A 22,779-nucleotide genomic window follows, 5' to 3' on the forward strand; every position below is an offset into this window, starting at 1 on the left:
TCCAGGTTCATTCTGAGAGAGAGCGGCTTTCCGCGGTACATGCACTCAGCTGCGCTGCTCAGCGGCACCCTGCTCATCTTCGGTGGCAACACGCACAACGACACGTCACTCAGCAACGGGGCCAAGTGTTTCTCTGCTGACTTCCTCGCCTATGACATCGGTAGGACTCATATCGGTGTTGACGTGCCACAATTTTGAACAGTGTTATCAGTAACTTGAATAATGTTTGTCAAAAGCCCACTCGTGTTCACTTTGTCTTCTCATTTAAAGACATGTATCTTATACATAATACTAATACTATCAGTGAATGTCTGAATGTCTCAGGTGTGGTTGAAGTGCTTTATCACTTGTTATGTATGTGTTGAATTTTTAAAATGGCTTTTGAGGTCATGGTAGATGAGTTTTAAAGAGCAGCTAATAAGATTTTGTGGGTTATCATTAAATTAAGAGATTTAAAGAGATATTTAGGCAATATTAAAACATCTTCTTGCCTCCCCTCTTTCATTGTTGCACATATCTTCTCTTATCACCCAAATCAGAATGAATCACTTAGTAAAAACAATTCCTTTAAAAAAGGAGTAAAAGCCATATATCATAGTGAAAAGAACAGATAGAACTACATTAAGATGGACATTTAGATGTGTCTGTTTAGTTAGTTGCATAACATGCAAGCATACTGAGAATAAATGACCAAATAATCTTTCGCATGTGGTGTCGTGTTTCTCTCAGCCTGCGATGAGTGGAGGCTCCTGCCTAAGCCCGACTTGCACAGGGATATCAACCGCTTTGGACACTCTGCTGTGGTCAGCAACGGGTGAGTCTTTCTAAAGAGATCAGACCAAAACTCACCAGACAGATGCTTCAACCAGTCAAGTTTCAGTCTTCAGTAAAGCCTCATTTCATTTTTTTGACCAAGTAACAATTATTCTGTGATCCAGATACTCAAAAACATCAATAAAAATGTAATTATAAGTCTGTTTTCACCATTAGAAAACATTATTTAGCCGTGTTTTTTATGTGCCGCACACATATTTATTTATTTTCTGATACTTAAATTACAGTTCTCTTGCATAACATTAACCCAATAACTGACAGTATCCGCAGCAGTGCATCTGTTGTTTGTTAAGACTTGTTGTTGATTGCCAGGCTAATTAATGCCTTGACTATGAATTTAAAATAGAAATTTTTTTCCAAAGGTCCTGCCAATGTCTTTATATCGCTCCTTATTGTTTATCTTCTCTTTTCTTCACCAGGTCCATGTATGTGTTCGGGGGCTTCTCCGGTGTGTTGCTCAACGATGTGCTTGTATACCGACCCCCCAGCTGCCAGGCCTTCTTGGCAGAGGAGGGGTGTGTGAAGGCCGGGCCAGGGGTCCGCTGCATCTGGAGCAGAGGCCGCTGTCTCCCCTGGGAACCCAGCATGGCTAATGGAAGCCTCAATCCTGCCCCATTCTGCCCCCCTAAAGCTGGTGAGACAGACAACCAGATAGACAGCACATTAGACATTGGAAGTGTGCCTGGGTTGAGAGGTGAAATATCACACAATAATAATAATTATATATAATTTATAAAAATAATAATATAATATAGTACTTGAAATGGGCTGGTGGGTCAAAGGAGACTTTTTGGACTCAGATCTTCTCTTCTGATTGAGTCTTTCTTTCCAAATCTGCCAAAGGATGCCTGATGGTCCACTATTTATGTAGAATTATTATTTCCAAACCCATCTGCTCATCTTCATCCCTCTCTCAGTGGGAGACAACACATAAATTTGGTCTCAGCTATTCCAAATTACTACTATGGTTTTAGTTTTGAATTTGCCATTACGCCATCAGGATATCAACTAGTTACACGCAAACTGAATGTTACAAAGAAACTTGTTTTCAATCATCTGGATTCCCAAACACAGGAACAATTTCTTACTTCATATGAATAAATATTCTTTTATGTACCCAAAAAACACATTTTGACTATATATACACATTCACACACTGATTCCTGCACTCTGCTTTCTCTCTCTCTCATCTCTCTGTAGTCACAGTTGACGAGCGTTGCTACCGGTTCTCGGACTGTGCCAGCTGTACAGCAAACACCAACGGGTGCCAATGGTGTGACGACAAGAAGTGCATCTCTGCCTCAAGCAACTGTACCTCTGTGAGTGGTCCAACAGGGGGCGTCGGAGCACTTCTGTTCTTGTGCTCAGCTCCCTGAAACATTCACTTGCACACTTAAGCATACACACACATTTTTTTTTTTTCCAAGATTTTGTGAGCTGGGGTTACTGGAGCAACATCAGTGGAGAAATCAAGTAATAAATCTGATGACGATGATGCCTCATTTTACAGTTCTCACAGCATGCTGCACATTTTGCAACAGTCTGTTGCGTCATTGTAAAAACAGGACTGTGCTTTATTCACTCATGTGGCTTTACTGAAGTGTCCAACACTCCCTGATCTATCTAAAAACGAAACCTTCTGTTAAACCCTCCTCACTTCTTCTGTATTCTCTCCTCCTCTCCTGCCGTAGAACGTGAAGAACTTCACTGAGTGTCCGGTGCGAAACGAGCAGGTGTGCAGCAAGCTTGCCAACTGCAAGAGCTGCTCGCTGAATCTCAACTGTCAGTGGGACCAAAATCAGTCAGAGTGCCACGCTTTGCCTGGTAAGAAAGATGCTGCATAAGCACATTTTCATATGTATTAGCTCATGCCATGTTACTGAAGTTTGTAGATTCAGTCTTTGTCCTCAGATTTGCAGGAGGACAGTGTCAGGTTGTGGGTAAACAAAAGGAAAAAGTCAGTTTTTATTCTGTTAGTAAATGTAGCACTTGCTATGGATAAAAATGGATGAGAGCGAGCACTTCATAAAACATAATAAGACTTCACCGACATTCAGAAAACAAGTAAATATTTAAGCAGATATTCATTTATTTTTACTATCCAGATCTGGTTGTTGTTTTCAGTAGACCTGAATGGGAGACACTGCAAAATATAAAGGATTTTACCAAGTTGGGGGCTGCCACTGTACATCTGATTCAAACACAGCATCTGGTGTTTGCAGAGATGTACTTTCATGATGTCACTCTGATGTTGTTTATCACGTCTGGCGGTGTGTTTAGTTTACCTCTCACCCGCTAACTCCCCCTCCAAATGTTGAGGCTCGCCGTATCTGAAGAAATGTTGCTGTCACTTCATCCATAATTCTTATTTCACAAAGCCTTGTCGCTTGAGGGATCATTGCAGCAGTGGGAGCCGCAAATCATATCTGGGATGTGATGTATTCTTGATGCCTGAGAAGGAGTCTCTGCACAGCTGACATGCACAAAATGCCTATATACACATCCATGTGTGCATTTACTATATTTTTATGAGAAGCAGTGACAGGCAATTTGGCCTCCAAAAGTCATTTCATTTCTTTAAGTCAAATTAGTGCAATGTGAGACATCCAAACACACATAAAGCCCTCAGTTGTAAGTCCTCTGTGGTTTGGATGAACACAGATTTCTTGCACTACTACCACTACTTTTTCTACTTGGGGTCTTTTTTTTTTTGGTGCATAGCCCCCCCCCCCTATTGAGCAGTGTTTAAATAATTATCTGACTCGAATTATTCATTTCTATTATTATTCATTTTCACACAAATTTTATGAAATAAATACTTCAGGGCTGCAACAATTACATGATTAATCAATGAGCTAACACTTTCTTCCCTAGTTTTTGAAATACCTGAACAGAACACAAATGCTTCTACCAAACCCTGTACTTCATTAACACTGGCTAGCTGTATTATGTTCAGAAGCCTCCTGATGTTATTAAAGGAACTCCTTCCTTTTTAATAAAGCCTGTTTGATCATGTTTTACTATTGATATTGATATTAGTGGTTCAAGCCTCAAAGTCAAGACTTAAGCCAAAATCTTTGCATCTACATTAATAAGTGATACAGGCCTTTAAGACGCTGGCTTTTCAGGGTACTTGTTTTTAATCAAAATCAAACAGACATTGGCTAATGACATGGTAAACGGTGGGGAATGTAGAAGCTATAGTTATAGGAGTGAGCTTATTTTTAAAAGCCTTAAATCATTCCACCAGAATCCCATCTGGGCCCGGGGATTTGCCACTGTGCATTAGGGCTATTGCCTTTAATATTTCCTCCTCCTGAATTGGTTACCCCAGAAATTTTTGCTGTTAGTGTTGGTAATTTAATTTTTAGAAAATAACTTGTCCAGTTCTTCTTCGGTGCTATTATTGTTGGATTTATATAATGGCTTTTAAAATGATACAATGAAGACGAAACTACCGTTTTTCCTGTCAAAATGTCTTTTCCCTCCAGTATCTCGAATTCCTGCTATTGTATTATGATATTATTTCTGGTTAAGTAGACGTGCCAGATATTTACTAGGTTTGTTACCATATTCACACAGTCATTGCCTTTGATAAAATAATGACATAGAAGCTTTCTCATTCAGAACTGAATTTAGCACCCCTCTGATAATTTGTATTTGAATGAGATTTGTTTTAGTTGGATTAGATTTATGAGCTAACTCCGCCTTTTTTTTTTTTTTTAACTCTGCTTCCAATTTGTTTTGCTTCAGCAGCAGTGTTATCTTTCAGTGTGACATGTATGAGATAGTGAATCCTCTAAAGCAAGCCTTTGCAGAGTCCCAGAGAAATTCAGGATTTATTTCACTGTTGTCATTCATATAAAAATAGATCTACCTCTGCCTCCATCTCTTTTTTTTTTTAAAATTCCTTGTCATTAAGTAGATATGATGGAAATTGCCACCTGTGTGCAACCAATGTAGCTTCACTCAAACACCTGCATTTGCTTTTCCATATGTGTCTACTGGAGACCTGTCTAATTTGTTGTCTTAACAACAATTAAAGTCACCACCCAGCACTATAAGAGAGCATTTATATTCCTCCAAGTCTGCTGCTACCCTAGTCTTAAATTAAGGGGGCAGTGGATTAGGAGCATATATGTTCATCATAGTGTCACGTATACCATAAATTGTACCATGGACAAGGCTATATCTGCCAACAGGGTCCCGTTTACATGTGCAAATGGAATGGCCCTGTCAGTCAAAATAGCTTAAATGTGAATATTTTCTGGTTTATTTAGTCTTCTATGATAGTAAACTAAATGTTAAACTGTTATGGACTTTTGAAGGTGTCACCTTGGGCTTTGGGAAACAGTGATGGACATTTGTCATCATTTTTGGACATTGGAGTAATCAAGAAAATGATCAACAGAGTAGTCGATAATTAAAATAATCATCTTGGGTTTTTAGGCTAGTAGACAGTTGACCTTTGTTTTCAGTGACATTTTAACTTCTTTACATGTCTCGGCCCAGTATCATCATCTTGTCATCAAACTGTTTCTTTCTTGCAGCCCAGCAGTGCAGTGAGGGTTGGAGCCAGGTGGGGGAGGCCTGCTTGAGGATCAACTCTAGCCGGGAGAGTTACGACAACGCCCAACACTACTGCAAGAACCTCCACGGAAACATCGCATCGCTCACCACCTCCAAACAAGTGGACTTTGTGCTAGAGGAACTAAAGAAGCTACAGCAACAAGACAAGGTAAACATAAGAAAATACATGGAACAAAACTGCTGGAATTGCGAAAGTCTGAGAGTTAAGTTGAGTGGTTGGATGCTTCATGCCAACAATAAAAACTGTATATCAGATTCTGTCAATGTTTTCTTGAAAGCTGGGTGATTGAGTATACAGTTTATAAGTTTCCTGACTGATTGCGGCCCTCCTTTAAGGTTGTGTAATTCTTGCCTTTGAGCCAATTTTCCATCTAATTGTTTTCTATGAGGCAGTGCCAAAAGCTGTATGGTTTGTATTTGACTGTGAAGCTATTACAAGTTAGACAAAGGCAGGCTGTACATAGTCTTGCTTCTGAGATACGGCACACAGTGAATCAGACTGAGATAATCACACCTCACTTTTGCCTTTTTTGAACTTTTTTAAGCCTTTGTAACATTTTATTAAACACAGTTTCCTCCGTCTGCTTTATAGTGTGAACCAGGGCCACATGATTCACCGTCTGTAGGAGCAATCATAAGAACTTTAACGCAATCACCTCATGCCCACCGCAGACTTACACTAATCACCGCTTCGCTGCCGAGTGAGCGGCTCAAGTGTTTGGACAACAGTTATTCTCTCTGGCTGGACATAAAGAATGACGAATGCCGACCAATATCCCTGCTGCAAAGTTGGCCTCTTAACGACAACACTGGAATAAAGACAGACAATTAATCTAGAGAGGCTGTAAAGAAAAGACTCCTCCAGGAATAAATGCATTTTACCGTATTGAGGAACCAATTATTTTCATAACACCTGAGTTTTAATTATCTAGTTTTATGGCGGTTAGCGCAACGATTTGAGTGGCTTTGTTAATTTGTGCGGTAAGGCAAAAATAAATACCGTGTCAGGCTGCAGCTCTAACACTTACAGTATCTAAAACATTGACTGATGAGTCTGCTTGACATGTAATTTTCACTTTGAACAAATTCCATTGCTTTTATGAAAGTGTATATTTAAATTTTCTGATTTATGCTCAAAAATCAAAAAGAAATCAATCAAATTTGACCATCCTCAAGTTCAAATTTCCATAGTTTCCACTGCGCCCATTCTGTGGTATTCTTCAACTGTCCAGTCTGCCCAGAAATAAAATCAAGACTACCACATAAAATGTAACTCATAATGATGATTGGTTCATAGAGAATGTTTAAATAGTCCTAACAACATCCTGATTCAAGCCTCTTCATCTTTAATGGACATGATAAAATTTGCTTTTGGGCGAACGTCCACCTTCTCCTTCTCTCTCTCTCTTCATCTCCTCCTCGCACTGAAAGAAAATTATGGAGTCTACTGATGATTTTGGTTTGGTCATGCCTGCTGTATTCATGAGGATATCATTTGTCGTCAGTCTGCTCAGTTGAAACTCGCCTGTTTGTTCCAAACACAACCTTGACATGTCATTTCCCGTCATTTTCCCCATTATATTAAAAGTTGAATCCTGAAGGCAAAAAAAGGAATCATATCTGTGAAATTATTTTCAGTCGACTTCTTAATGGCATTCTTGGTTCCCAGATGTAAATGCAGTAGCCATTCATTTCTTTAAATGGCATGATGGAGCAGAGAGGGAGGCACACTGATGAAATGTTATCTTACATTTAAATACCCAGTGGCTTTTCAGGCGTTTAGCTTTCTGCTGTGTCCCCTCAGCGGCTGTCTCCCTGGGTGGGCCTGAGGAAAATCAACGTGTCGTACTGGGGTTGGGAGGACATGTCTCCCTTCACCAACAGCAGCCTGCGCTGGCTGCCCGGTGAGCCCAGTGACTCGGGTTTCTGTGCCTACCTGGAGGAGCCTCAGGTGTCGGGTCTCAGGGCCAATCCATGCACCGCCACTGCCCATGGCCTCATCTGCGAAAAAGCTACTGGTGAGAGACACACACATACATACACACACACAAATTTTAACGCAATTACAGAGTTAATTAAGAAATAATCATTATCTTTATTCATCCTGTCCAGGGAATCCTAATCAGAGTGCCCGTCCATCCTGTAAGAAGCCTTGCTCGCTGCACACCAACTGTGCCAACTGCACGAGCCAGGCCATGGAGTGTATGTGGTGCGGCAGTGCACAGCGCTGCGTCGACTCCACTGCCTATGTCATCTCTTTTCCCTATGGCCAGTGTCTGGAGTGGCAAACTGGTGATTGTGTGGGTAAGTGTCTTTTACTGAAACTAATCGAGATGAGGCTTCTTTAAAGTCTATAGTCTGGCATTAAGGTGGCCAGCAATAAGCTTTCCTAGATTGGCTCCTGTAAGCAGTCAATATTCATCACTGAGAGAAAGGAGGTTAAGGGAGAAAAAACGGCTTATCGTGGAACGTGTTTGTGTCAGAGGGAAATTGTATTAGTTTCCTGTGATTGGCTTTGAAAGCTGTTTTTTCTTTTGTAATGGCCAATTAGTTCCACATATAGTCACCCCAACTGTTAGATTTCCCTGCTGACCAGGCTGCAGATGGACTCTTTACCATTAGCTGGCTTTGAGTAGTTTAAAGACAGTCACGCATCAAGAAACTGTTTTAGAGATGGTTACAAATAACCTCACTCCGTGAACGAGAGGAGTGCATAATGGGAATGCCTGCGCTTAATGTGAATGTTTTTAGAAAAAAAAAACAATTAGCAGTAGAATCTCTGAAATGTTTTTCAGTCAGGCAACTTAAGGCCACAGAAGTGTTATTTCAGTGATGTACCTCTGCTGCTTTAATGTTATTTTATATTATTATGAATACCAGTGTCCATGATTAATGTATTTTAGATACTATCTGGGCTCATTATTTATGTGTATTTAACTTGTTATTAAGGTATTTGGCCAAAGCCCCCCTTAAATAAAGTATTTGAAATGAAAACAATGAAAGTGCACTTTTTTAGGCACTCAGCGGCTATTTTTCTTATTATGTCAAAGCTCTGTGAACCTACCTTCCATTGCAACAAAATCTTCATAACATTAATACTTCTAAAACAATATATACCAAAGATTTTACAAAACTTTTTCTTTTTGGTTACAAATATACATCTACTTTATTGAAACACTCAGTAATATCTAATTGAAAATGGTGTTTGCTGCTTTCAAGACAATTCACCAAGAAAGTGAAGATACCTGTACTATAGATGAAAAATACTTAAAAAACTCTCTATGTCTGCACATGTCCGTGTCATCTTTATGTAAAACTGTCATTAAAAGTTAGCTAAAACTCAAAGTCTGTCATTTTACCATATTTAGTCATTTCATCCTTGATCATCCAGCACATAACTTGCTAGAGTACATACTTGCATACTTACATCAGAGCAGTTTTGGGGCTATCTAAATGATATGAATGACTTAGTTTGACCCATTTGAAGAGACTTCACACAAAACAAGTAATGAAGAAGACAGCAGCAAAAAAAAAAGGCATTAGCCATCATGGTTGGACAGATAAGGAAAGACGCTATGATTCAATAATGAAACAGTATCTCGGAGCGTTATTCTTTTTATTATCATGTCTAAAAGTAATGCAAGTAAGTGTTCACACAGAGGTGAAACTCTTAACAGTATTTTCTCTTGCACAGTGGTTAGTTGATCAAAGCGCTCCTGTACCTGAAGGTCAGTGGTCTTGTTTGGGTTGGTGCTGTTGTGCTGTGTGATGTATGAATTATGCCCACAGTTGTGTCAGATCGTAAAAACATCTCAGATCAGTTTAGTGAGTAACAAATTCAGGGAGCTGAAGGGTACGGTCTCAAAATAATTTGTGTCGGCCAGTATTAGGTAACCCAGAGACGTTTCTGTACACTCTGTACACACATTTGTCTCGAGGAATTTATCCCTTTCGGCATGAAGGACAAAGAAGGTTGTCCTATAAATTTATTCTTTTCTTTCTGTTTGTTCTGCTTGACTTTGCTCCTTCACATTCACTCTCGTAGTTTCAATCACCTCTCCTGTCTTTAATTATCTCAGCTACTTTAGTCCTCAACTCCTCATTTTCAGTATGAGTTCGAGGCTGAGTACGCCACATAAATGCACTTAAAACCATAAACCTGGGATAGAATACTCAGAAGTATGATTGTCTGCAGGGCCGCTTTCAAAGGGCACGCTGTTTCTATTTTTGATGCTCCCATTAGCAGAGGTCTAATAGATGCTAGTAGTTTGTAGCTTTGCTGTGGGGAAGGACTGTTTGTTTATTTATTTATTTATTTATTGAGGAGAACGTATGTAAAAATGTTCCCTGCGAGTCAAAAGCTCAAGCCTGCTCTGAACACTTAGTTTTCGTACCAGCAGCTTCTTTGCTCAGGCTGTGAGACTCCTCGATTCATCCTCTGCACTCCAATATAAAAAAATAGTTTTATTTCTATGGCTTATTATTTATTAATCCATTTATATAATTTCTGTTTTTGTGAGTAGCATTAAGGGACTACAAACTACATTTTGTTATACAATCTTGTGTCGTAATATGATAATAAATGAATCTTGAACTTGAAGTTACCTCTGTTCCCTCCTTGTGATGACAGCATATTGTTCATGCATGCCCACAAATGGCTGTCCATGCTGTAGCCTTTGTTGCTAAGGTTGTTCTATGGGTTGCATGGCTCTCATATTTCAGATCGGATTTGGATATATCTGAGTTTCCATTTTGAGTAAATAACGAGAAAAAGAAGTGAAATCCGACTACTATTGTTTGTTTACGTAGCCTTCGGAGCCGGTTGAAGTCTATAGAGGGGCAGCTTCCAGAAGCTAACCAATCAGAATAGAGTGGTCTCATTGGTGGGAGGGGTTGCCTTAAAGAGACAGGAGCTAAAACAGTCTATTTCAGACAGAGGCTTAACTGAGGGGCTGCATAAAGGGCCAGTATAAGATAAATAAGGAGTTTTTTTTAACCGTAAATCATGCAAATGTATTCTAGTAGAGCCCCAGAATATAATATAAATATAAATATAGACCTGGAAATATGCACAATATGTCCCCTTTAAATGCAGTTACTGTATGATGAAATCCACCTCACAGAATTGATAATCCAAAATACCTCTTCAGCTTCTGTGTAGCTACATCTTACAGATCAAACAGCCAAACCAGACACATGGTCATCTGTGCCATGAACACGAAGTCTTTGGGTTTCATCAAGGTAGTTCAGAAAAAGTGAATTCCCTCTGCGTTGAGTTCAGACAGAATTTTAAACATGCAAGGTTGAATTGACTTTCCCCTTTTCCTCATAGTATTTTCCTTCATCTTTGATTTAATCTTTTATATTAGGACAGACCTTTATGCTCCCTACACCGACTTCACTGTTTCACTTCTTGCAGTTAGTTGTTGTTTACAGTGTTAATATAGAAAATGAACTATTAGTAACTACTGGGAAATTTTAACGTATCTCTTGTATCACAATATTCACAAATATGCTTTGGTCTTTAAAAATCCACATAGGCTCACAGTGATCTTTGTTGATTTAATGCAGCAATTGTTATCCGTTGATTGCATGGTACATTAAAACGCATCACTGAAAAGTCTGATTTTCATCACATTGCCATCACATATGCAAAACCTCAAACTGAAGTAGTGAGGGTTGTCATTTTAATCAATAATCTTGATAATATGCGGTCTAGCGGGAACAGCCTGAAGACACAGATTAAAGCAAGTGTAACCCTGTGAGATGTCCAACAGCACGGTGGATATACAATGACCTGATCTAATAAAATTCCTTCTTTTAGAGTCCTAATCTTTAAAGTCACATTTTGATGTAATTTGCGACGGAGTATAAAACTGAGAAAGGTTTTTGAAGTTTAACTCAATTAGATCATGAAAATGCACTTGAAAGCTTCCGTAAATAAATGCAGACATGTCAGCCTGGGCCAGAAAAGTGTTTTTCTCTTATTTGCTAGTTTTAGGACTGTTAACACCAGATGAAGCAAGACTTCCTTTGCTGTACAGACCCAGACATAATCACCATCCATTTTATTTAACAGCTCCAGGCATCAGAGTTAGTCATTCATGTTCACACGTATTGATTTATCTGTCAAAATCCATATGAAATATGTGGATTTTGTTTTTATTCTTTATTTCAACATGCTTATGTGTTGTGTCAAGACAAAAGCCCTAAGCCAGCTTTTCTTTTCTTCTACTGGTGTGTTCCTGAGAAATCTGCCACTTATGTCCTGTAGTCAAAACAAACTTAAATGGCCTTACTTTGTGCTGATTGCTCTTGCGTTGTCATGGTTTCACATCCATTAGCAGAATAGCTGGAGATGTGTTTGACATAAACTGAGGTAAAAGCATTCAGTGTTTGTCTCCTTAAAATAGTAGTGGCATTTTCTCCCCTAAAGTGTCTGTCTGGCAGGCAAGTGGCGACGCTGAGACTTGTCAAGCAATTCAGTGGCCAGAAAGTTCATCCCCCAACTGACAGAACAGCATCGCTCCCTTGGGTTTTGAAGTTTTGGAGTGAGGTGCCACTTCACACATCACATTTAAGCCTTTCAGTGAACTTTGCTCGAATCACAAACTTTTCCCCAGCTCTGGTTTGCTGACACATTTCCCTGTGTCATTCTGTGCTTTCCCCTCCTCTCCATCAACTGTTTAATGCTCTGATTCTTATCTTCTTATCTGCTCTCAGATCTGTTGTCCTGACAGCTCACTAGATAACGAGTTTATGTGTCAGTGCAAATGCGCTTTAATCTGCAGGTCCTGTTCAAGCCTTAGAATTTATTATTGAAGATGTCCAATAAAAAGGCTGAAATTGTTCCTAAAAGCTACATCTTTTAAGCATTTAGTTTGCTGTTGCATTGGTTCTTTGTTGCTGGTGTTGTATGCTGCTGTTTATTTCAAGGTGACCCTGGTAAATAAATGTTAAGATGAAATAAAAATGAATAAATGTGGCTAATAAAAGAATATAAACAAATAAGCTAAGGTAGATTTTGACTCTTGAAAGAGGTTAAATCTGTTTGGAATAGAGTCAAACATAAAAACATAAATCTTTTCAATATGACACAAATTCTCTCACCCTCCGTCTCTCCTTCAGCCCAGAACTGTTCAGGCCTGCGGACGTGTTCCCAGTGCTTGGAGCAGCCCGAGTGCGGCTGGTGTGGAGACCCCAGCAGTACAGGAAAGGGCCTGTGCATGGAGGGCTCATACCGGGGGCCCATGAAGAGACCGGCGAAGCAGGGCCAGCAGGGCCAGTCCCTGGACATGAGCCTGGAGCCAGGCAGCTGTCCCAAAGACAAGGGCTACGAGTGGGCCTTCATTCAGTGCCCCGGTGAGCGATCCACTTCCTGTCCTCCTTACTGAAATTACAGATCACGTGTCATAAGTGTATCCACTTGAGAGGTGGTTGCTACATATTGACGGTCATGTCTCAAGTTTAAAAAGATGTTCTTATCAAAGATTCCTGTTACAGCATCTCTATGCAACCAATCCCTCCCTGCTGACTCCATGTAACCTTATGCTTGTAGTCAGATCAACCACGTCATGTAAGCTGATCATATACTCGCTGTAAGTTGTAATTTGATAATGTAATGAGTACTCAGTGCCTTGCTGGTATCAATAATAGTAAAACCTTGAGAAGTATTGTATTTTGTAAGATCCATATAACAATAAACATATAATATAATATAACATATAAGTCAAGACATCATGTATAAAGAGGTTTAGCTGATATTTTGCTTCATTACAAGTTAAAACCTGTAGGTCTGAAGCTCAGTGTCATTGATTTTTTTTTCTTTTTGAAAATATTATTCCTTTACTCTCATGTAGTGTTATTTTTACAAGTAGGCATTTTCCATCCTATAACCTGTGACATCATATTGATGCACAGATACACTGTGAATAAATCATAAAAGACTCAAAAGCACAGTAATAGTTTTTTAGTGGTAGCGGTAGATTATTTATAACTAACCCTATCAATTGTAACAATTAATTGAGGCTTAGTGCTACACAGCTTACTGTGGCCTAAAAACAAGCTCATCTTGATATAAATCACAATATAAACACTAAGGCTGAACAATTCATCGAAATTTTATCAAAATCGTAATATGGCCTACTGCAATTTTCAAATCGCAAGAGGCGCAATATTCGTCAAAGGAGAAATATGCGTCAAAATACTGTTTTAAATTGAATATTGCTGTGCTACAGATGTCCTAGCCCACACATCTAACTCTACAGACTTAAGAAAACATCTTTTTTTGTTATAGATCCCCACAAAAATCACAACATAATCATTTTAATATATTTTACAATGAAAATGAGAAAAATGATGTAAAAATTAATATTCCCTCTTATATCACATATCATATCTTATATCATATCGCAAATGCAATATCAGTCAAAATAATCGCTATTAGATATTTTTTCAAAACCGTTCAGCCCTAATAAACACACCTAGGGCAGCTAATGCTTTTTTTCACTGCAGGTTAATCTATTATTTTCTCAATTTATCCATTAATTTTTTAAATATTTAAAATGTCAGAAAATAATTAAAGGTAGAGTCCAACTTAATCTCTTCAAACAGTATGAAATCTTATTCATATATTATTCAGTAAGAAAACCAGAAGATATTCATATTTGAAAAGTCAGAATAATGGAGTAATAATGACAGCTATAAACACATTAATTACATTTTTTTTTCTATTAGGTTTATAATTTGTATTTCCAATAGGAGGATTGACTGTATGTTCATTTAAAGTTGCAGCCATGTTAAATTGTTTTTAAGAGGCAGGTCTGATTTGAATAATAATTACTATGACATGGCAGACACAAGCTACTGACAGCTGTAATAGGTCTGTGCTGCTTTTTTTAGGAAGCAATCACAACAACATCCCTGGGTGTAAGTTGTGCTGGGCTGTTTATTTGCTACAGCGAGGAAAATCAAAATGATTGTGTGACTTATACACAAAATATTCAAAAATCACTCTGTACAAAAAGGTGCCTGTGTGACTCGCAGGCAGGTAGAGGACGTGACAGCATGCATGTTTGCAGAAATTCACCCTTCTTGCCCCCAAATTTTAAAAATAATGATCCATGGTAGCCCTGTCCTCCCAGTATCCCCCACTTTAGGGATACAGTACCCGTAGTAAATGCAAGTTTGCCACTGTTTCAAATCCTTGAATTTCACACTCATTTATTTCCTAAATATCTAGTTAATAAGCAGCTGTGAAAGTAAAGTTAAAACAGTGAAATTTACCTCTGACCCCGCAGTCACATTAATCCTTAACCCCTCTTTATTTCCTCTGCAGCGTGCCAGTGTAATGGCCACAGCACATGCGTGAACGGCAGCGTGTGTGAACAGTGTCGCAACCTCACCACCGGTCCTCACTGCCAGACCTGCATGCCTGGTTACCATGGAGACCCCACTAATGGTGGCAAATGCCAGGGTGAGTGCCGCATCGCCACAGAAATTAGTCATTCCGCACACATGAGCCTTAATGGATGCACTTGTTATCATTTAGGTGAAGCTTTTGCCTTTCAGCCTCGAAACCCCTCAACTCTTTTCACATTCATCTCTAAACATTTATGCTCATTTGTTGTAACTTATAGCAGCAAACATTATTAAGGTTTAACAGATACAATAATACAATTTATCTTCTCCATTTTATTTTATTTGGAGCAGACCTGGTATATGTAAATGATAATTAAACTGGTAGATGAATGTAATCTACTTATTGAATTCTAATTAGTACATTGTTATGCCCTGTGTAATGAACATACAGTAATACAGTATCATATCCAACAGAGGGCACTATTGTATATCGCTGAGAGCAGTGACAATTTGTCTGACCTACTTGATTAATGACAATATTACTCAGTTTGTTGGTTTCATGAGACTTAAAAAAACAACAAAAGCCACAGAAAGTGCTTCGGTCTCAGCTGCTTCATGTTTGGCCGTGGCAAGTCCACTGAAATACCACTCTCACTAGAGACAAGCTAGAGAAAATATCAAGATGTTTTCCTGACATTGGAGTGATTGTAGAGCAGAAGTGTGTACACTGTGGGAACTGCAGGTGAGACTGAAGGTCAAACACTCGCTTCTTATGTTACCGTGGCTGCTGCCCTTCAAACCAAGCTTTGTTGAAAATAAAAACGTGTGCACTTCATGTATCTCGAGTGAACACACATACACAGGGCTGGTCGGCTGGGTGAAGAAACATCAATGTGTTAAAGGCAACATACACAAATATTAACAAATATAAATGCAGTGATGTGATTTTTTTTTAAAATTTCATCTATATTTTTGCTGTATAAAAAATAAGTTTTTAGAATAGCACATGATTCAGATTTATTATCTGTGTCACCTGCTCAATGCAGAACACATTTTCTTGATTGACTGCAACCTATAATTTATACAGCGTTCCTGTTTTCAAAGCACCGAACACTTTCTGAATTTTAATGTGTGGAACGGGTGTAAACATTAAGTTGTCAGCATAGAAATGGATATTTAATCAAATATAAAGTAAGTATGTGTATTTGATAACCGGCTTTTTATTAAATGCATTGACTGAATCTGTCAAGAGGAGATTTACTCTACACTCTTCCCTGATGAGACATGAATAGCATTCCTGAGAAATTACATGTAGGCTATTGTTTGAATTGCTATACAGGGGAGACACACACACACATATACACACCTGGGAGCTTTATGGTCTCAGATGCATAGGCTATAGCTGAAACCTGTAAAGTGAAACTACACAGGTGAGCATCTGTGAAGGGAATATTCTTCTCATTCTTTCAGAGCCCGAGGACAAAATGACTTAAAATCGTTATGTCCTATTACTACATGCGAAAAAATCCATGCTTTCATTTAAAGACATAGGCATATTTCAGTGTTTGTTTTTACATACATTAGTAGAAAAACTTCTTATCCTCATCCAATTAACCTGCTAGCCGTCAATAACAGGAAGAGCAGGAGATTCAGTTAAAAGAAGTCCTGTTGCCTGAAATATTCATATGTACCATCTTGGGAAAATGTGCTAAGAAGAAGGTTTAGCACCGGAGGGATAAACAATACCCACTGACCTTCTGTAATACACCTTCTCAGTGTTTTAAAGCTTAGTGAACCAAAAGGAATAGGTCCGTTTTTTTTTTGTTTTGCACATGCAAACCTGAAAGGGTGCCACAGCGTTCAAGGAGCCAATTCACTCATTTTTCATGCATCCACTGCTGCACTGTTTATATTCCACACACACACGCACACACACATGCCCAGTGGGTATGGTAGTGTCCTATCCAGGGGGGGATATTTCTCTCCATCATGTATCAGATCTTTGAAGTTCAGCCAGTCTTTTGGGAAATACACTTGTTTACCATCTTACCCAGATTGATATCAATTTCATCTCTCTGTGCTTTCAGTACAGCAGAAGGGATGCGGTTAGCCTAGCTTAGCACAAAGGCTGGAAGCAATGGGAAACTGCTAGCCTCACGCTTTTAAAAGTGGAGGGAAAAACAACTGTTATGGCACAGATGGTGGGAATTGTAGACTATATTGTGCCTTCAGCAGATCCTTAACTCAAAGGTTTTTAAGATTGGAGAGGCTTAACTAGCATGTGCGTGTAGGCAGACACACAAACCAAACCTTGACTTTATAAACCTTTTTTAGCAATGTTTAAAGAACCCCTCCAGACATGTTTTAGCACATATAAAAATCCTCTGATTGGAATAATAGATTGTGTTACCATGTAAAAAAATCCTTAAAATGGCTTCTACCTCATTCAAAATCCAGAATCTATGAATATCCAAACATGCTTCATTTCAAAAGTTTAACTGCTCGACACAAAATGTGTCCTACTTTACTGAAAAGTCCATTCTCAGTGTGTGTGTGCACTGGAGGTTTCAAGTTTCCACATCACACTGATAAAAATTGTATACTCGCCCTCAATTGGCTCTAAACTAGTTGTGATGCCATTAAACACAGATTTTTCAACAGATGAATGTGAAAACAGCTTTCTAGTGTCAAATTCTGTACATACGTCATTCTGCACAGTCTAACTCAAACCTCTGACTGAAGGAATAAAGGTTGCAGATTGCAACAAGCTGAAAAAACTCATTTTCAGAGGATTATATACCAATTAAAACCCTTCCCCTTCTGCTGTATGCCACAAAATTCTACACATTGCACCTTTAATGCAAATGAATGACGTGTCCATCCTTCTGTTTTCTTTGCAACGCTCTCTTTCTCTCTTACCCATATTTTTTTCCATCTGTGTTTTTTGCCCCTTCCAGCCTGTAAGTGTAATGGCCATGCAAGCGTGTGCCAGGTGTTAACTGGCAAGTGCTTCTGCACCACCAAGGGGATCAAAGGAGATCAGTGCCAGCTGTGAGTACTCTGACCACATGCTCACACACACACAACCGTGAAAAAAAACAGAAGATCATTGTAGTCTTGATGTGTTTTTAAATGCTTGCATGTTCAAATTGTTTGGTCAGTTCAGTATCTCTAGACTCTTTCCCACAAAAAAGTTGAGATGGACAACAGGGAGGTCAAATGAGAGATATGCTATCAGTGCTCCAACTGAAATTCACTGACTTAAGGTAATGTCAATCAGAAGTGAGTATCTGGGCTGCCTGTCAACTCGCCAGTAATCACTTAGGATGGAGCCCTGATGAAACGCTGCAGGCTATTTTAAGGGAGACCCATTTTGACAAGTGAGATGGATGCATATGGGAAAGCGCTATGTGCCGTTTATAATATTTTGCATAAATTGTGACCCAAAAAAACACCCCTGAATTTGTGTTCAGTAATTCTGGCAATCACATGTTTATGTAGACAAAGTCACAGTGGAAAGTTACCTGAAACTGGAGCTGTTAAAGAAGATGAATGCAGTGAGAGTAGAAGTCAGCCTCTTACTTTAGATTTAATATATATCTAGATATAATATAATCAGACAGAATGATTGATAAAATGGTATTAATTCAAAATAATGTATGTTGTAATGGTTGGTAGGGAACCCAGAAGAATTGGTAACTTTTACAAAACAAATCCCTGATATTGCTGGAATATTGGATTAGGAACGCTCTTCTATTTAATTGTATGTCTGTCATATTGCAAAGTTAATTTAGTTGTTATTGGAGTGCTGCCAAGGATCAGAAAGACACAAAAACATAATACACATTAAATGGAAATTAACTTTATGTGATTTGGAATCATTACTTACTCTGACTTTCAGTAACCTTTTTCTCTTAATTGCATAATGGGTTTCATAGGCTGAGACCACAGTTCATTTAAATCATAACCGCCAAAGCAAATTTGCAAATCAAATAAGTGACTCATGACTTTTATGACTCAGTCATAAGCATTGATTTCTGACCACTGAGAGCAGCTCTGTTTCCTCTCATGTCGAGGTTAGGATGTTATCATTTTTCGGTGGTGTAAACAGAGAAAACCGTCAATTGGTGTTGGCCAGAAACTCCACCTCCAGCATGATTTCTGCTGACTGGGTGGATTCCCCCTCGGGTGTAGGAGGACCATCTCCACTTAGCTGTCTACTTTCCCAGTTGTAAGCAGAATGGACACTGATGTTTTTAATACCCCTAATGCAGTAAGAGTTATGGAAGGGTCACTTACAAACATGAGGGCACATACACACCCACTCAGCACACCATGCCATGATTTCTCTCTCTCTCTCTCTCTCTCTCTTTCTCTCCCTCTCTCTCTCTCTTTCTCTTTGTCTCTCTCTCTCTCTCTCTCTCTCTCTGTCTCTAAAATCACATCCTCAAAATCTCTCCACTGAGTGCTTAGATCAGATCCTCTGTGTCTTCATCCAGGTTTTGCGCACACTGTTTGGCACACATTGATATCTGCCTGCATGGCATAATTTCTATTTTTTTAATTATACATTTCAAAGTCACAAGTTTCAAACAATATTTAAGATACTTGTTTAGTTGTTAGTTGTTTTACAATAAATTACTCCAGATAAATGATAAAGATCAATAAATACTCATAATTCTGAAATACTCGGTACACACCAGAAAAAGAACGGATCAGTATCACGTTATAATGTGAAGAGTTAATTGTTATAATAAGATGTTTTTCAAGTAATAACAAGGTATTTCTACATTATTACAAAGAAACTTTTTCTTGATACAACAATATACTATTTACCTTGTTATAATGTGAAACTTTTCTTCTTATAACGATATACCATTTATCTTGTTATAATGTGAAACGTTTCATGTTATAACTTGATAACTTATATTGTTATAACGTGAAACTCATGTTTTAATGAGTAAACAGTGTGCATGTACCGGCTCTCTACAGTGAAGACTGTGTGTGTGTAACGTGCCCAGAGCTTACAGCGTGTCACTGGTCATCAAGTACGTTCGATACTGAACGAGTTAGAGAAAACGCAGATGTTTCGCACAGATAGAACTGAATAAAAGGACACGGTGATGCCGCTGTATGTCTTCCACTGCCAGTCCTCTGAGGAGAACTGTGGAAGAGGACAAAGCTCTCGTAGAGTGCGCACGAACGCCAGGTGGGGGGTCCTTCCCTGCTGCGACTTATGCCTGTGTGATAGCTTCACACAGTCAAGGGGGTCAAACGCTCTGGCCTGCTTTGTGTGCCACATAATGGAACAACACAAGCACCAGACAGAGGCGATGCAGTGTTTCTTCCATCTCATTTCTGTGAGGAGGAGGGAAAAAACCATCCAAGAAAATAACTCTTGATCTAAAAGAGCTGGTTGTGACTTTGGGCATGAACGCAGGTTTTGGCCTCAGAATGGCTGAGCTCCTGTCATTTCTGATAATGAGACGAGATGGAGAGACTGAGAGTGCACATAAATCACTTACTCTTTTTGCCGAAGTCGAGGCTAAGAGAAGTGCTGTCTTTAAGGACAGTAGTTTGAGAGCGATTTACGTTAGTGGTTCAAAAGGGGCTTTATCCAAAGCGCGTAGAACCAGGGGTAATCCCACTGCGGTGCCAATAAGCGCACGGCAGATCGCTGTCTTTTGACTCTTTTTAAGAAATGTTTAACCAGAGGATGCAAAAACAGATATCTCTCCGTAGCCTTCGAAATGGCTGCAGCATATGTTTTAACCGTAAATAGATCCAAATTTCTATTTACTAACAGCTTTAGGAAAATTAACACATGACATAGAGGGCATGATGTGGGATCTGTGCCCCTCTCCACACACCAGCACTGAAAAGCGTACCATTTCGCTGAGTAAGAGGCAGTAGCAGATGGCGCTCTCGCTCCCTGAATAGTGTGTACTACTTCAGGAGACAAACCTTACCTTACCCAGCACTCCTGTTCAGCGGCCAAACCCACAAATGCTGGCCTATCACTGGGAACTGTCAAGCCATATTCTTGAGCCACCAGAATAACTGCTAAACCCTCCTCCTGAATGTGTGCTAAAAGGCGAGGAATCAGGGGAACCAGGGGAAAAGTGTAAAGGAGAGCTGTGGGCCACAAACAGATCCACCTCCACTCTCCCGAACCTGTCCCACAACATTTGAATGTGTGTGGGATTAAGCCTCTGCTCGATTTGAGAATGACCTCCATGCGACATCAGATCCGGGATATAAACCACCCTGATGGAGCACATACCACGGAGTCCACCTCCACCTGAGACCAATTTATCTTGTTATAATGTGAAACGTGAAACATTTAATGTTATAACAAGATAAATAATACATTGTTACAACAAGAAAAGTTTCTTGTTATAACAATGTACTAAACTTTTCACATTATAACGTGGTACTGATGTGTTTTTCTTTTTCTGGTGTGGCAGCGATACGCTTCCATATAAAATACTCAGGAATCTCATCTAATGTCCATAATACATATAAATCTGTTGCTTGCAAAGCCCCTGATGTCATCACTTATTCTACCTTCACTATACAGAAGTATGGAAGTACACAAACATCATCATCATGAAATAAATTTGATGCATGAAAAATTATCAGTTTAAATGTAGTCAGATTTTAGTCAGATGTTTGCTTCCTGACTACAACTTCAACACACAGTAGTCATGATGTCCTTAATTATTTGTCTTTAAACCTCAAAGATAGTAATTTTCTATGTGGTGGTGCTTTAATTATAACTAAATAATGTACTGATAATACCTAGTGTAAACTTGCTTTGATGAGTATGTACTTTGTGAAATGACTGGTCACTATATATGATAAGTAGTGTTAAGTAAAGTAGCTAGTAGTGGTCAAGTTTTGTCAGAACTGTTCACATGTTGGACCTCTGATTTTTAAGAGATACTGTCAAGCTGACAAACATGTCTGAGCCATCATGCTCTGTATGTTAATGCATGCAGTTAGTAAGTTATTCATACTGTATCTATAACAGTAACCACATGTTTGCAATTACCCAACAACATTTCTATGTCCGTTGTACTACTCCTGCCGAATGATGGTTTATATAAACGGTGATTCATATAGTCAACTTGTCAAGCACATAGGATGTAATGCCAGTTACACTTACTGTGGTATGAGCACTTGTTTGACAGGAGCCAAAAGAACAAGAACTTGGCAGTCGTCATGAGCAGTGACATCCAGCATGCTGGAATGGAAAAAGAATCTGCACCACCTATAAAAACTCAAAGATCATCCCTTGTTAAAAAAAAAGGGGGGAGGTTGATGTCACAGCCGTGTATGTGAGTACAAGAAAAAAGACAGAGAAGATAGAGACAAAGAAAGGAGAAGGAAGTACCCAGGGAAAGAATGAAGGATAGAGGAGAGTGAGACCTCTTCAAACCCTCAATATTTTGAGGGTAAATAAATGACACTTTGCATAAATGAGAAAATATCACATTCATTTGTGCTTCCAGATGGAATGCAGCGCAATACAATGCAGAGCAACACTCGGATAGCAGGTGGCTAACAGTTAATACGAACGACTAATTTTCTACCCTACAAAACCAGAGTGGAGCATCAGAACAGGCCAGGCACCAGCAGGCCAATCATCATCAGCCATTTAGAGGGAGGATCTGCCCATACACCTCCATAGCCAGATTTGGGAAGTTTCCTGTAGCCCATTATTGATTATCATCTTAAAATTTAGCCAGCAACATAAACATAAAGCACCAGAATATGTTGTTCATTCAGTCCCATCACAGACTGTAATTAGATTAGTGTCGTCGTTATCAATAAAGTGATAGTAAGTGTCTTTAATCTCAAAATCAAGATGCATTTTCACATTCAAACATGTTAGAGTAATCAAGTAATCAATTTTTTTTTCCAAGTGTAATCTAATTAGTGTGTATATGTACTGACTAACAGTTGGGGTGGCGTGTTTGCTGCTCACATTTT

The 22,779-nt window shown here is 39.0% G+C and overlaps 1 protein-coding gene across 3 annotated transcripts in view; it reads left to right on the forward strand.

Moving 5' to 3' along the window:
- Positions 1-22,779, forward strand: part of atrnl1b (attractin-like 1b) — an 80,358-nt gene that overhangs the window by 12,180 nt on the left and 45,399 nt on the right. Inside the window, exons 10-20 of one of the 3 annotated variants that reach the window (XM_042396707.1) lie at positions 6-160; positions 730-814; positions 1,254-1,468; positions 2,035-2,153; positions 2,526-2,658; positions 5,385-5,572; positions 7,229-7,442; positions 7,537-7,728; positions 12,553-12,786; positions 14,762-14,899; positions 17,742-17,835. In XM_042396707.1, the coding sequence (XP_042252641.1) occupies positions 6-160; positions 730-814; positions 1,254-1,468; positions 2,035-2,153; positions 2,526-2,658; positions 5,385-5,572; positions 7,229-7,442; positions 7,537-7,728; positions 12,553-12,786; positions 14,762-14,899; positions 17,742-17,835 (1,767 nt within the window). Of the gene's footprint in view, positions 1-5; positions 161-729; positions 815-1,253; positions 1,469-2,034; positions 2,154-2,525; positions 2,659-5,384; positions 5,573-7,228; positions 7,443-7,536; positions 7,729-11,860; positions 11,981-12,552; positions 12,787-14,761; positions 14,900-17,741; positions 17,836-22,779 lie in introns of those variants that run through there. The other 2 variants (XM_042396708.1, XM_042396709.1) reach the window with 2 other exon arrangements.

Source organism: Thunnus maccoyii, chromosome 20 (assembly GCF_910596095.1).
Source record: "Thunnus maccoyii chromosome 20, fThuMac1.1, whole genome shotgun sequence".
In the NCBI taxonomy this organism is placed as follows: domain Eukaryota; kingdom Metazoa; phylum Chordata; class Actinopteri; order Scombriformes; family Scombridae; genus Thunnus; species Thunnus maccoyii.